The sequence below is a fragment of the Coregonus clupeaformis genome, chromosome 37, assembly GCF_020615455.1.
Source record: "Coregonus clupeaformis isolate EN_2021a chromosome 37, ASM2061545v1, whole genome shotgun sequence".
In the NCBI taxonomy this organism is placed as follows: Eukaryota; Metazoa; Chordata; class Actinopteri; order Salmoniformes; family Salmonidae; genus Coregonus; species Coregonus clupeaformis.
Window position 1 is genome coordinate 8,326,238 of NC_059228.1, and position 16,183 is coordinate 8,342,420.

The following is a 16,183-nucleotide window of genomic DNA, read 5'->3' on the forward strand; positions in this document are numbered from 1 at the left end:
AATGCAATGTTTGGGTGTAGGGACTGATCAGAGCCTGAAGGTACGGAGGTGCCGTTCCCCTCACAGCTCCATGGGCAAGCACCATGGTCTTGTAGCAGATGCGAGCTTCAACTGGAAGCCAGTGTAGTGTGCGGAGGAGCGGGGTGACGTGAGAGAACTTGGGAAGGTTGAACACCAGACGGGCTGCGGCATTCTGGATGAGTTGTAGGGGTTTAATGGCACAGGCAGGGAGCCCAGCCAACAGCGAGTTGCAGTAATCCAGACGGGAGATGACAAGTGCCTGGATTAGGACCTGTGCCGCTTCCTGTGTAAGGCAGGGTCGTACTCTCCGAATATTGTAGAGCATGAACCTACAGGATCGGGTCACCGCCTTGATGTTAGCGGAGAACGCCAAGGCTCATCGCACTCTGGGAGGAGGACACAACGGAGTTGTCAACCGTGATGGCGAGATCATGGAACGGGCAGTCCTTCCCCGGGAGGAAGAGCAGCTCCGTCTTGCCAAGGTTCAGCTTGAGGTGGTGATCCGTCATCCATACTGATATGTCTGCCAGACATGCAGAGATGCGATTCGCCACCTGGTTATCAGAAGGGGGAAAGGAGAAGATTAGTTGTGTGTCATCTGCGTAGCAATGATAGGAGAGGCCACCATGTGAGGATATGACAGAGCCAAGTGACTTGGTGTATAGCGAGAATAGGAGAGGGCCTAGAACTGAGCCCTGGGGGACACCAGTGGTGAGAGCACGTGGTGCGGAGACAGCTTCTCGCCACGCCACTTGGTAGGAGCGACCGGTCAGGTAGGACGCAATCCAAGAGTGAGCCGCGCCATAGATGCCCAGCTCGGAGAGGGTGGAGAGGAGGATCTGATGGTTCACAGTATCAAAGGCAGCAGACAGGTCTAGAAGGACAAGAGCAGAGGAGAGAGAGTTAGCTTTAGCAGTGCGGAGAGCCTCCGTGACACAGAGAAGAGCAGTCTGAGTTGAATGACCAGTCTTGAAACCTGACTGGTTTGGATCAAGAAGGTCATTCTGAGAGAGATAGCAAGAGAGTTGGCTAAAGACAGCACGCTCAATAGTTTTGGAGAGAAAAGAAAGAAGGGATACTGGTCTGTAGTTGTTGACATCAGAGGGATCGAGTGTTGGTTTTATGAGAAGGGGTGCAACTCTCGCTCTCTTGAAGATAGAAGGGACATAGTCAGCGGTCAAGGATGAGTTGATGAGCGAGGTGAGGTAAGGGAGAAGGTCACCGGAGATGGTCTGGAGAAGAGAGGAGGGGATAGGGTAAAGCGGGCAGGTTGTTGGGCGGCCGGCCGTCACAAGTCGCAAGATTTTATCTGGAGAGAGAGGGGAGAAAGAAGTCAAAGCATAGCGTAGGGCAGTGTGAGCAGGACCAGCAGTGTCATTTGACTTAACAAAGGAGGATCGGATGTCGTCAACCTTCTTTTCAAAATGGTTGACGAAGTCATCCACAGAGAGGAAGGAGGGGGGAGGGGGAGGAGGATTCAGCAGGGAGGAGAAGGTGGCAAATAGCTTCCTAGGGTTAGAGGCAGATGCTTGGAATTTAGAGTGGTGAAATGAGGTGTTAATACGATAATCTTGGGGGAGTAATAACCTATAGATAACCTTGTTGATCCTCCTCAGGACTTTGAACGGCCCCACAAACCGTGGGCTCAGCATCCGGCAGGGCAGGCGGAGGGGCAGATTCCGGGTCGAGAGCCAGACCCGATCACCCGGTATGAAGACCGGGGCCTCACTGCGGTGGTGGTCAGCGTTGGCCTTCTGACGCCGCACGGTGCATTGGAGGTGGACGTGAGCAGCTGTAACTTATCCGCTGGGAGGTGCCTAGGTGCCTTACTCTGGGCGCACACCGAGCAGCAGGAGACATACACCCTCAAGTCCTTAGCCAAGGTACGCCACCAGTACTTTCTGGTCAGGCAGCGCACTGTACGACCGATACCTGGGTGACCAAAGGAGATACAAAACACAATAACTGGTCAGCGACAATAAAGGATTTGTAGGACAAATTAATATTTCACACTGTCACTTTAGTGTTTGCATTTAGCCTACAACATGTCAGTGATGTGTGTGCCCAGTAGATCAGACGGTCAAGGACAAGAGCAGGCACGTACTGCAGCCCAGCTGGACACTGAGGTGGAGATGGCTCTGTGTGTAACGCCTGTTCTATATCCGCGTCCATCACCCATACTACCAGCGCCACAATGCAGGAGGCCGGGAGTAAGGGGGTGTTGTCTCTGGGCCTCTTCTCTGTGTCATACAGCCGTGACAGTGCGTCTGCCTTCACGTTCTTCGTACCCGGGATGTATGATAGAGTGAAATCAATCTGGGTGAAGAATAGGGCCCACCTGGCCAGGCGAGGATTCAGCCTCCTCGCTGCCTGGATGGACTCCAGGTTACGGTGGTCCGTCCAGACGAGGAAAGGGTGTTTTTCCCCTTCGAGCCAGTGCCTCCACACGGTCAGGGCTCGGACAACAGCCAAAAGCACCCGATCACCAACGTCGTAGTTCTGCTCCGCCGGGCTGAGCTTCTTGGAGAAGAAGGTACAGGGGCGGAACTTGGGTGGCGTGCCAAGCGTTGAGATAGGACAGCACCTATCCCTACCTTGGACGCATCCACCTCCACTACGAACGGTAGTGATGGATCGGGGTGTGCCAGTACCGAGGCTGAGGTGAACAGACCCCTCAGGTTACTGAAGGCCCTGTCAGCCTCAACAGACTAGCAGAGCCGGGACGGCCCACCCTTCAACAGAGATGTAATGGGAGCTGCGACCTTGCCAAAGCCCCGGATAAACCTCCGATAGTACTTGGCAAAGCCAATAAAGCGCTGCACCTCCTTAACCGTGGTTGGAGTCGGCCAATTACACACGGCTGAAATGTGATCTCCCTCCATCTCCACACATGAGGTGGTAATGCGGTATCCGAGGAAGGAGACGGACTGTTGGAAAAACAGACAGACACTTTTCTGCCTTGGCATAAAGGTAATTTTCCAACAGTCGGGCCTCGGTGTTGCCTGTGACAGGGGATACACATGACTCCTGGGAGGCACAGCGTCTACCCGGAGGTTTATCACGCAATCCCCCGCCCAATGAGGTGGTAACTTGGTCGCCTACGTTTTGGAAAACACGTGCGCCAAATAAAGGTATTCAGGGGGGATGCGCATGGTGGAGGTACTGTCTGGACTTTCCACCGTGGTTGCACCAATGGAAACACCGAGACACCTACCCTGACACTCGCGACCACCCCGTGAGAACCCTCTGCGACCATGAGAAGGTGGGGTTGTGGAGTGCTAACCAAGGAATACCTAATACCACAGGGAAAGCAGGAGACTCAATAATTTAAAAAAGTGACTTGCTCGCGATGAGTCTCGTGGGTAACTATAGTGACTGGTGCTGTAACTTCCCTAATGGTCGACTGTCAAGTGCTCTGATGGGGAGTGGAATGGATAGGGGAACCAATGAAATGCCTAAACTGTGTGAGAATGCCCTGTCCATATAGTTCCCAGCTGTGCCTGAATCTACTAGCGCCTTACACTGGAGAACTACAATGTGATCAGGAAAGTGGATGGGTAGGGTACAGTGTGCAGCAGAGGACTCTGAACGAGTGTGGGTGTTCGATACCTGGGATGATGCGAGAGTGCCCTGCCTGCTGCCTCCAGACCCAAAAGAACGGTGATGACATTGGGCGGTGATATGTCCTCTCGTGCCACCAGAGTGACACTGGCGCTGTCGTCCTCCACCCAGCTCCATCAGCTCGTGATCCGAGTCGGTTGGGGTTGGAACGGGCAGACCCCCTCCAGGATGTTCTCTGGCCGCCAGCAGGTTGTCCAAGCAGATGGCCATGTCCACCAGTTGCGTGAAGGACAACATGGTGTCCCGCCAGGCTAGCTCCCTTCGGACGTCCTCCCGCAGATGGCACCGGATGTGGTTGATGAGGGCCCGCTCATTCCACCCGGACCCAGCTGCTAGAGTCCGGAACTCCAGGGCGAAGTCCTGCGCGATCCTCGTCCCCTGGTCAGGTGGACCAGCTGCTCGCCTGCCTCTCGACCCTCAGGTGGGTGATCGAAGACAGCCCAAAAGAGGTGAGCAAACTCCCCGTAATTGTCCAATGCAGCTCCTCCTTCATTCCAGACCGTGTTGGCCCACTCCAGGGCTTTCCTCGAGAGGCAGGAGATGAGGGCGGACACCTTCTCCCGCTCCGATGGGGCCGGGTTGATGCTGGAATAATAGAGCTCCAGTTGGAGGAGGAATCGCTGGCAGAGAGCAGCTGTCCCATCGAACTTCCGTGGTCGGGATATCTGGATCCCTCTGTGTGCTGGGGTGTGGGTGGCTGGATCCGGTTGCCCAGCTGGTCTCGACAGATCGGGTCCTCTCCTCTCAAGGCATTGGACGACCTGGAGAACCCGATCCATCGCTTCTCCCAAGCTGGCTAGCATCGTCGAATGCTCCTGGACCCATGCCACGACTCCAGGCATGCGCTCCTCTCCGCTGACTCCATAGCAGGTGGGTGATTCTGTGATGGGTGATTTGAAGGAGTCAGGTGCAGGAGGGTAAATCACAGAATACAGAGTTTTTTCCGGAATACAGAGTTACGCTATATAGCGTCAAACAGTCCAGTGCGCAAAACAGGCGCACTGGAACAAAACAGGCACACAGGGAAAATATACCCCGGCAATACAAAATACACGGAGCTCAACCGAGCTACTCTCTCCTCACATTAAACAATCACCCACAAGGACAAGGGGGCAGAGGGAACACTTATACACGTACTAATGAGGGGATATGTACCAGGAGTGTGTAATAGACAAGACAAAACAAATGGAATGATGAGATGAGATGCGGCAGTGGCTAGAAGGCCAGTGACGACTGACGCCGAAGCTTGCCAGAACAAGGAGAGGAGGCAGCTTCGGAGGAAGTCGTGACAATAATAGTGTTTAACATGATTTTTGTGTGACTACCTCATCTCTGTACCCCACACATACAATTATCTGTAAGATCCCTCAGACGACTAGTGAATTTCAAACACAGATTTCACCACAAAGACCAGGGAGGTTTTCCAATGCCTCGCAAAGAAGGGCACCTATTGATAGATGGGTAAAAAAAAGCAGACATTGAATATCCCTTTGAGCATGGTGAAGTTATTAATTACATTTTGGATGGTGTATCAATACACCCAATCACTACAAAGATACAGACGTCCCTCCAAACTCATTTGCCAGAGAGGAAGGACTGTGCTCAGGGATTTCACCACGAGGCCAATTGTGTCTTTCAAATATTTGCATTTCATTTTGTCATTATGGGGTATTGTGTGTAGATGGTGAGGAAAAATATGTATTTAAGTAATTTTGAATTCAGGCTGTAACTCAACAAAATGTGGAATAAGTAAACGGGTATGAATACTTTCTGAAGGCACTGTAGTTATTGTAAAATTCACAGTAACTTCCTGTGGCTGATTTCTGTCACGCTCACTTACCTGATGGTGTGGCAGGAAGGTCAGTTTGCTGTCAACCAAATCAAATCACATCAAATTGTATTTGTCACATACACATGTTTAGCAGATGTTATTGCGGGTGTAGCGAAATGATTGTGCTTCTAGCTCCGACAGTGCAGAAATATCTAACAAGTAATATCTACAAATGTCACAACATATACCCAATACACACACATCTAGTAAGGAATGGAATTTAATAATATATACATATATGGACAAGCAATGACAGAGCGGCATGGACTAAGATACAGTAGAATATTATAGAATACAGTATATACATATGAGATGAGTAACGCAAGATATGTAAACATTATTAAAGTGACTAGTGTTCCATTTCTTAAAGTGACTAGTGTTCCATTTCTTAAAGTGGCCAGGGATTTCAATAGGCAGCAGCAGCCTCTAATGTGCTGATGATGGCTATTTAACAGTCTGATGGCCTTGAGATAGAGGCTGTTTTTCAGTCTCTCGGTCCCAGCTTTGATGCACCTGTACTGACGTCACCTTCTGGATGATAGCGGGGTGAACAGGCAGTGGCTCGTGGGGTTGATGTCCTTGATGATTTTTTTGGCCTTCCTATAGTTTGCCCCCGGTAATGCGTTCGGCACACCGCACCACCCTCTGGAGAGCCCTGCGATTGCGGGCGGTGCAGTTGCTGTACCAGGTGGTGATACAGCCCGACAGGATGCTCTTAGGTGCCAAGCCAAATTTCTTCCGCTTCCTGAGGTTGAAGAGGCTCTGTTGTGCCTTCTTCACTACACTGTCAGTTTGTCAGTGATGTGTACGCCAAGGAACTTGAAGCTTTCCACCTTCTCCACTGCGGTCCCATCGATGTGGATAGGGGGTGCACCCTCTGCTGTTTCCTGAAGTCCACGATCATCTCCTTTGTTTTGTTGACGTTGAGGGAGAGGTTATTTTCCTGGCACCACACTCCCAGAGCCCTCACCTCCTCCCTGTAGGCTGTCTTGTAATTGTTGGTAATCAAGCCTACTACTGTTGTGTCATCTGCAAACTTGATGATGGAGTTGGAGGCATGCATGGCCACGTAGTCATGGGTGAACAGGGAGTACAGGAGGTGGATGAGCACGCACCCTTGAGGGGCCCCAGTGTTGAGGATCAGCGAAGTAGAGATGTTGTTTCATACCTTCACCACCTGGGGGCGGCCCGTCAGTAAGTCCAGGACCCAGTTTCACAGGGTGGGGTTCAGACCCAGGGCCTCGAGCTTAATGATGAGCTTGGAGGGTACAATGGTGTTGAATGATGAGCTGTAGTCAATGAACAGTCATTTAGTTCAGTTACCTTTACTTTCTTGGGTACAGGAACAATGGTGGCCATCTTGAAGCATGTGGGGACAGCAGACTTAGATAGGGAGAGATTGAATATGTCCGCAAACCCACCAGCTAGCTGGTCTGCGCATACTCTGAGGACGCGGCTAGGGATGCCGTCTGGGCCGGCAGCCTTGTGGGGGTTAACGTGCTTAAATGTCTTACTTACATCGGCCACGGAGAAGGAGAGAGCCCACAGTCCTTGGTAGTGGGCAACGTTGGTGGCACTGTGTTATCCTCAAAGTGGGCGAAGAAGGTGTTTAGCTTGACCAGTAAGACGTCAGTGTCGGCAACGTGGCTGATTTTCCTTTTGTAGTCTGTGATTGTCTGTAGACCCTGCCACATACGTCTCATGTCTGAGCCATTGAATTGCGACTCCATTTTGTCTCTATACTGATGTTTTGCCAGTTGAATTGCCTTGCGGAGTGAGTAGCTACACTGTTTGTATTCTGCCATATTCCTAGTCTCCTTGCCATGGTTAAATGAGGTGGTTTGCGTTTTCAGTTTTGAATGAATGCTGCCATCTATCCACGGCTTCTGGTTAGGGTAGGTTTTAATAGTCACAGTGGGCACAACATCTCCTATATACTTCCTGATAAACTCAGTCACCGTTTCAGTGTATTCGTCTAAATTATTTTTGCAAGCTACCCAGAACATATCCCAGTAGGCGTGATCAAAACAATCTTGAAGCGTGGATTCCGATTGGTCAAACCAGCGTTGAATAGTCCTCAGCACGGGTACTTCCTGTTAGAGTTTCTGCCTATAGGAAGGGAGGAGCAAAATGGAGTCGTGGTCAGATTTGCCGAAAGGAGGGCGGTGGAGGGCCTAATAACCATCCCGGAAGTTCGAATAGCAATGGTCGAGAATTTTTGCTGCCCGTGTACAACAGTCAATATGTTGATAGAACTTCGGTAGCCTAGTCCTCAAATTTGCTTTGTTAAGATCCCCTTCTACAATAAATGCAGCCTCAGGATATGTGGTTTCCAGTTTGCATAAAGTCCAGTGAAGTTCTTTGAGGGCCGTCGTGGTATTGGCTTCAGGGGGGATATACACAGCCGTGACTATAACCGAATAAAATTATCTTGGGAGATAATACGGTCGGCATTTGATTGTGAGGTATTCTAGGTTGGGTGAACAAAGCTACTTGTGTTCCTGTATGTTACTACAATTACACCATGAGTCGTTAATCATGAAACACACATCTCCGCCCTTCTGCTTCCCGGAGAGTTATTTATTTCTGTCTGCGTGATGACAGAATATCCTGACAGAGCCATGTTTCCGTGAAACAAAGTATGTTACAGGCCCTGATGTCTCTCTGGAAAGAAATCCTTGTCCTGAGCTCGTCGACCTTGGTATCCAAAGACTGAACATTAGCGAGTAATATACCTGGAAGCGGTGGGTGTTGTGCTCCTAAGTCAAACCAGCAGGCCGCTCCAAGTGCCTCTCCTTCGCCGGCGATGTTTTGGGTCAGCCACTGGAATCAATTCAATTTCCCTGGGGAGAGCAAACAAAGGATCTGCTTCGGGAAAGTCGTATTCCTGGTCATAATGCTGGTGAGTTACCGCCGCTCTGATATCCAATAGTTTTTCCCGGCTGTATGTAATGACACAAAACACTTTCTGAACTAATAATGTAAAAAAAATCATAAATACATAAAAAAATACCGCAAAGTTTCCTAAGAGCTAGTCGCGAGGCCGCCATCTTTGTCGGCGCCGGATACATATGATCCAAGAGGTTGAGGCAAGGTGAGGCTGTCCCAAGTGTGCTCACCAGAAAGAATGCTTAGTACTTGTCAACTAATGGTAGCCCTTTCCTGCAGTCAAATGATCTAGTGGCCTCATGGGTGGAATGTTATTAATGTTTTTAAAAATGTCTTCGTAAACATAATTTCCAAAAACTTGTCGATAATCTGGTGTTTCTATTTCAAAGTGTTTTGTTATATTTCAGTCTTCTGTGAAGTATATAAAGTGTAATATTGGGATGCAAACTCAAAATGTAATACATTTCAACTCTATATCTGAGATGATACAGGCGTCTTCTTTTTTTAAGCCCATAACCATGTGTGTGAGGTGTATACTTTTGTTTCAAAGTAGATTTGTTTAAGACTACCAAGACACACTCTGTGTGACCCTGATTTAGCCCACTGCAGTAAAAGGACAGTGGATCTCTTCGTCACATTCTCTTACAAATATAGCAGAACTGAAAGTGTTAAAAGAGGTACTCAACCTTTGACAACTTAACCAGCAACCACTTAAACTGGTACAACACTTCCACAAAATTCAGTAACTTGTTGTTGTTTATTGTACTTTCACTGCCTGTAGTGTACTGTAAAATGACATGTTTTTTTAACCTCTTTTTCTCCCTATTTTGTGATATCGAATTGGTAGTTACAGTCTTGTCCCATCGCTGCAACTCCCGTACGGACTCGGGAGAGGCGAAGGTTGCGAGCCATGAGTCCTCTGAAACACGACCCTGCCAAACCGCACTGCTTCTAGACACACTGCTCGCTTAAACTGGCAGCCAGCCACACCAATGTGTCGGAGGTAACACCTTCCAACTGGCGACCGAAGTCAGGTGCTCGGCCCGCCACGAGGAGTCCCTAGAGCGTGATGGGACAAGGAAATCCCGGCCAAACCCTCCCCTAAACCGGACGACGCTGGGTCAATTGTGCGCCGCCTCACGGGTCTCCCGGTCACGGCCGGTTGCAACACAGCCTGGGATCGAACCCGGGTCTGTAGTGATGTCTCTAGCACTGCGATGCAGTGCCTTAGACTGCTGCGCCACTCGGGAGGCAGGAACTTTTTATCAGTGTAGCATTTCATGGCATAAAGGAAAACATGGTGGAGAGGGAAAGAACAGGATGGTTCTTCACAACCATCACAGCAGTAAAGAACCCTTCCTGATATGCAAAACAATTGTTACACATACTGTATCACCCTCACCCCTGACAAAGAACCCCTCAATAACCATTTTTTGAGAGTGTAGTCCTTGAACATCAATTAGCTTATATTCCCACAATTTTTAGGGCTCAGAGAGCTTTAACACTTCAGTGTGTAGTGTTAAATGCATTCCCCATGCATGAGACATTTTATTTACACATTAGTGTGTCATGTAGCATAATCAGTTTCATGTATCTTTACGTCAGAATGTTTAAAACATGTAAAATATATTCCATGCTGAAGTCTTCATATTAAAAAGCTACGATATTCACTAAGTTGATGGGTTATACTTAGGATAATGTTTTAAAGCTTTGTGATTCTAGTTTTCATATGAAAAACATTTTATGAATATTCACAAAATTCTTGAACGTTTCCAAAATTACTGGTAAATTACTGGTACATTTGGAAGGTTACTGGGAATACTACCTGCCTTTGCAACCCTATACATAGTCCACAATGCAAATGCTACTGTAACTATTGCCCACTTCAGACAGACAGCTCATAGTGATGTTTATCTTTTCCCCTCAGGTTTCCTGTATTACAGGGACATCTCCAAGGCTGTCAGTAAAGCCGAGGCCAAAGCTCTTAGATGCATCATTGAAGAGACTTCCCACTGGATCGCACCCGATGCTATACTGGCTCTGACAGGTGGCTTTCGCAGGTACAGTACAACTCTTCTCTCAGCTTGTCAGTGTGGATGTATTTGTGTATGTTAGTGAATTTTAAATAGTGAGCCATTGCAACACTTTCTGTACAGTATGCGATAGTATTTCTTAGTTTCTTGTTGTTTTCATTCTACATATGACAGACATGGTTATTTTGTTCGTGCCACGCAAGAGAGAAGAGTGTGTACAGAAGCATCAGTCATGTGTTACACTTCAGTAATTACTGTACATTCAGCATCTAAACCAATGTCATTTACATGACATTACCATGTTCACAATGAACGGCTACATTAACTTAAAAGGCTGGGTAGGCGGATACAAAGTGGGTCCGTTTGTTCACATCCTGCGCCATCACTTTCTCTTTATGTCAGTTTCCTTTGTGCTCTATTTGTGTGTGGCACAGTGTGCTTCAGTGAGCTCGGAGCACCGTGCTCTATGGTATTGTAAAGATGTTGCCGTATCCGGTGGTGGTGTGTGGTTAAATAATGCATGAGCAGTCTGGCGATAAGGACAGCCACCTCTTCTCTACAGGAGTGACAGGCCTTCTGCTGCTTTGTCAACAGTCTGTTACACTTATATCTCTTATAGCTCTTTCTGACCTGTCCTCGTCCTCCAACCATCTCTTTCTTTCTGTATCGCAGGTTGGGGCATTTATTGTCATGTTCTGGAGGCAGCTCTGCAGTGGTCACTAGCTACCACAGCCACAAAGTCATAAAATCAGATTTGAAACCTAACCCTAACCTTAAAGTTGCCGCAATATATTTCAAGTCATTCCTACAGTGGAAATTCTTGTTTAGGTTTCACCTCGAAGACTGGCGCAGGCTGGTAATACGTATTCAGGAATTGGGGGTGGGAACGTTGTGGTGATTTCCAAGTGTAGCAGAGAAATAACAACAAATAGGGCACTGACTGACAGCTGTCAATGTAACTAGCTAGCATGCTAATCTTAGCTAGCTAATGAAAGTTATGTGAGCACCATTTCAGTTAAGACAGGCATACTGTATACGAGCTGTTGACATGTTGAGGGTTGACGTTTGTCTGACTCTTGCCATTTTATAATTCCAGTGAAACTGTGTCGGATTCCAGATGTCATTAATATTTGGACATGTACACGGACATTATCAAATATTCTTTGTACTCTCTGTTATCATTACAGCAAGCGAGCTAGCTATATATCAATGCATTATCTAAATTTCGGCCGGGAATCCGCCATAGAAATAGAAAAACTATAAGCTCCGGTAATATGGATAGCCTAACTATTGAACGGTTTGGAGTATGTATTGAAGCAATGGGCAAGTTCGTTTTGCATGGGCCAGTGCCCCGGGTGTGTGGAGATTTCACTTTAGAATCAATGGAATGGTCGAAAATGAGCAAACCCTGCACACCTGGGGCACCGGGCCATGCAAAACGAATTTGTCTGAAACGTTAGTGGTCAAAACCATTCATCTTGGGGCGACGGGGTGAGCGAGGTTATAAAATATAATCATATCACGCAATTTTGCCATTTATAAAATGGTCATATGTTTTTTTTATGGAGACTAGCTCAAAAATAAGTGAAACTTGACAAAGTATCCAATGTATTATGATAATTTGCTGGGGAGGTGCAAAAATCTTAGTTTGCACCCCCTATTTTAATTTGCTCCATGGCAAGGCGGCCAAGCATAGGGTCGTCACTGTCACGCCCTGGCTCTGGGGACTCTTAAATGTTGAGCCAGGGTGTGTAGTTTCTATGTTTAGTTTTCTATGTTTGAGTTTCTAGATCGTGTAGATCTATGTTGGCCAGGGTGGTTCCCAATCAGAGGCAGCTGTAGTTCGTTGTCTCTGATTGGGGCCATACTTAGGCAGCCGTTTGGCACCAGTCTGTGTGGGATCTTGTTCCGTATAGGTATGTTATTAGTCTACCTTGGACTTCACGTATCGTTTGTTTGTTGTTTTGTTCGTGTTCAGTACGTTAATAAATATGTACGCTTATCACGCTGCGCCTTGGTCCGTCTCATCCGTAAACGATCGTGACAGTCACTAGTTAACAGTCACTAAATCATGAATCCCGTCTATTTCTACATTTTCTCTTCTTAAAACCAGATTTTAATCCTAACTCTCACTTTAACCCTAACCACACTGTTAACCTTAGCCTAATCTTAAATTAAGACCAAAGAGCTCATTTTTGTTTTCATGAATTTGTATAGCCAATTTTGACTTTGGGGCTGTATTATCTAGAGGAAACCAAAGTGTAGGCTACAGAGAAAAGCTGTTTGGCTCTCAGTCAACTCGCGAATAGGAGGAACTTTGCAGCAGGTGTTTCTGATTAATAAACATTGCCAGGCTGGTTGGTGGTAACATTTAAATAAAATACAGCCCTTAAACAAATCCTAGGCTGAAAATAATTTGCTTGTCATCTCATAAGAAAAGACATGGAAAACTCAGAAACATCTGAAGTCACACATTCGGGTTTGGCACTTCAATGCCAAATATATCATACTTTGACTAAAATGATGGCTTATTGACTTACCTCGTTGTGCAACATCATGGGTAAGCACTGGTCATCGTCTTTCAATTTCTACTGGAGTGGGCGTTTAACCCTAACCTTAACCACATTGCTAACCATAATGCCTATCATCTCTCACCCAACCCTGTCTGTCTCTCTCTCTATGTCTCTCTCTCTCTCTCTCACCCTCTCACTCTCTCTCGTTCAGGTATGTCCTCCATATACTGTAGGTAAAATCAGTGGAAAGAGACACACTCTTGGTGATGAAAAATAAATAAAATGATCTTATTTGTCTATTTTTAGGAAAGTTACACTCCCCACTCCCGTCAGGTTATTTCTGAAAAGATTCCTGTCACCTGCAATTTTGGAAACCTCACTTTATAGACAATTGTGGAAGTATAGTTCTTTGTAACGCTCTGGGCGGCCACACAAGCATACTGTGTGGCCTGTGTGCCAATAACCTCTCCATTCCAGTGCGGTTGTTCTTCTGGAAACAGCTGGCAATGTCACATGACTCTTGTACCCTAAGGAGGGATGGCAGCTGGAATGATATTTGATTATGTAAATATTGTCTTCATGGGGGAAAGAGGAAGAGAAAAAAAAAGTGATGATCATGGGTAGTTAACATTATGATTGGAGTTGAGAGGAGGAAACTGTAGACTATTTATACTGAACAAAAATATAAACGCAACATGTAAAGTGTTGCTCCCATGTTCCATGAGATTAAATAAAAGATTCCAGAAATGTTCCATATGCACAAAAATATGATTTCTCTCTAATATTGTGCACATTTGTTTACATCCCTGTTAGTGAGCATTTCTCCGTTGCCAAGATAATCCATCCACCTGACAGGTGTGGCATATCAAGAAGCTGATTAAACAGCATGATCATTACACAGGTGCACCTTGTGCTGGGGACAATAAAAGGTCACTCTAATATGTGCAGTTCTGTCACACATCACAATGCCACAGATGTCTCAAGTTTTGAGGGAGCGTGCAATTGGCATGTTGGTTGCTGGAATGTCCACCAGAGCTGTTGCCAGATAATTGAATGTTAATTTCTCTACCATAAGCCGCCTCCAACATCGTTTTAGAGAATTTGACAGTACGTCCAACCGTCCTCACAACCGCAGACCACGTGTATGGCGTTGTGTGGGCGGGCGGTTTGCTGACGTCAATGTTCTGAACCGAGTGCCCCATGATGGCAGTGGGGTTATGGTATAGGCAGGCATAAGCTACAGACATCGCATTTATCGATGGCAATTTGAATGCACAAAAATACTGTGACCAGATCCTGAGGCCCATTGTGAGGCCCATTTTTTTTAAAGGTATCTGTTACCAACAGATTCATATCTATATTCCCAGTCATGTGAAATCCATAGATTAAGGCCTAATGAATTTATTTCAATTTACTGATTTCCTCATATGAAATGGAACTCAGGAAAATCAATGAAATTGTTGTATGTTGCGTTTATATTTTTGTTCAGTATATTTGATTGATTTGTTGAAGGGTGAGGCAGAGCGGATAAAATAAACTAATTTGCATCATGAACTGGTTGCTATGGTATTGTTCTTGGAGACCGGTGACCCCATCAAGTTCATAATTGACCCTCACATCGCACTGTCTGGAATGAGAACATGTGCATCGCCATGGAGATATTCTCAGGGTTGATGAAACACCTCTGCAGTGGAGACCTATTAGACCAAAAATAAATGTTATTACATAAATAATTCAAATGTTCCAAACAGTATGCCGCCTTCCACTCATGCACCTTTACATCATTTGATAACATACAGGAGTTCAATGTACAGAATGTTAATTCTAAACCCTGGTAGACCTTTTTATCTACCCATCCATCCATGCTATATGCAAGCATACAAGTCATACTGTCCTAGATGTATAATTCATATAAACCCTCTAGCCGTTATTAAAGTGAGAATAACCATACACACCCATTGTACCTCAGGGATTCTTGAAAGTCGGGACAATCCTTGTCCGGCAAGGAAACTAAAACATTTTATAGTTGAAAATAATAGATTTTGTTGCATTATTTGAACTTAAAAATTACATTTAAGATAATTTTATAAAGGAAAATACTTGTTTTCTAAATATTTTCAATATTATACATTTCCATGTAGGAAGTCCCTTTATCCTGAGCAAAGGACTGCAATTTCAAACTCTCCAAAAGTGTTTAGAATTCTAAAAACTGGCGTAAATGAAAGATTATCTTATGTAGTTTCTTGCAATAGCCCTCTGTGACTTGGAATAATATTTCTCTCAAGACTTGGATTCCTTAAAAACCCTTAAAGGAAAATGTCAAAAATGGTAAACTTCATATTCATCATCTCCAGCACCACCCCACCGTCAACATACAGTGCAGTGAAAAAAGTATTTGATCCCCTGCTGATTTTGTACGTTTGGCCACTGACAAAAAAATTATCAGTCTATAATTTTAATGGTAGGTTTATTTGAACAGTGAGAGACAGAATAACAACAACAAAAAATCCAGAAAAACGCATGTCAAAAATGTTATAAATTGATTTGCATTTTAATGAGGGAAATAAGTATTTGACCCCCTCTCAATCAGAATGATTTCTGGCTCCCAGGTGTCTTTTATACAGGTAACGAGCTGAGATTAGGAGCACACTCTTAAAGGGAGTGCTCCTAATCTCAGCTGGTTACCTGTATAAAAGACACCTGTCCACAGAAGCAATTAATCAATCAGATTCCAAACTCTCCACCATGGCCAAGACCAAAGAGCTCTCCAAGGATGTCAGGGACAAGATTGTAGACCTACACAAGGCTGGAATGGGCTACAAGACCATCGCCAAGCAGCTTGGTGAGAAGGTGACAACAGTTGGTGTGATTATTCGCAAATGGAAGAAACACAAAAGAACTGTCAATCTCCCTCGGCCTGGGGCTCCATGCAAGAAATCACCTCGTGGAGTTGCAATGATCATGAGAACGGTGAGGAATCAGCCCAGAACGACACGGGAGGATCTTGTCAATGATCTCAAGGCAGCTGGGACCATAGTCACCAAGAAAACAATTGGTAACACACTACGCCGTGAAGGACTGAAATCCTGCAGTGCCCGCAAGGTCCCCCTGCTCAAGAAAGCACATATACAGGGCCGTCTGAAGTTTGCCAATGAACATCTTTCACCCAGATTCAGAGAAGAACTGGGTGAAAGTGTTGTGGTCAGATGAGACCAAAATGGAGCTCTTTGGCATCAACTGAACTCGCTGTGTTTGGAGGAGGAGGAATGCTGCCT

General features: G+C 46.1%; 1 protein-coding gene across 1 annotated transcript in view; it reads left to right on the plus strand.

Annotated features, from left to right (window-relative positions):
* Nucleotides 1-16,183, plus strand: part of LOC121553292 (DNA nucleotidylexotransferase-like) — a 182,711-nt gene that overhangs the window by 88,381 nt on the left and 78,147 nt on the right. The window contains exon 7 of the mRNA XM_041866314.2: nt 10,290-10,422. Coding sequence (XP_041722248.2) covers nt 10,290-10,422 — 133 coding nt within the window. The remainder of the gene's footprint in view (nt 1-10,289; nt 10,423-16,183) is intronic.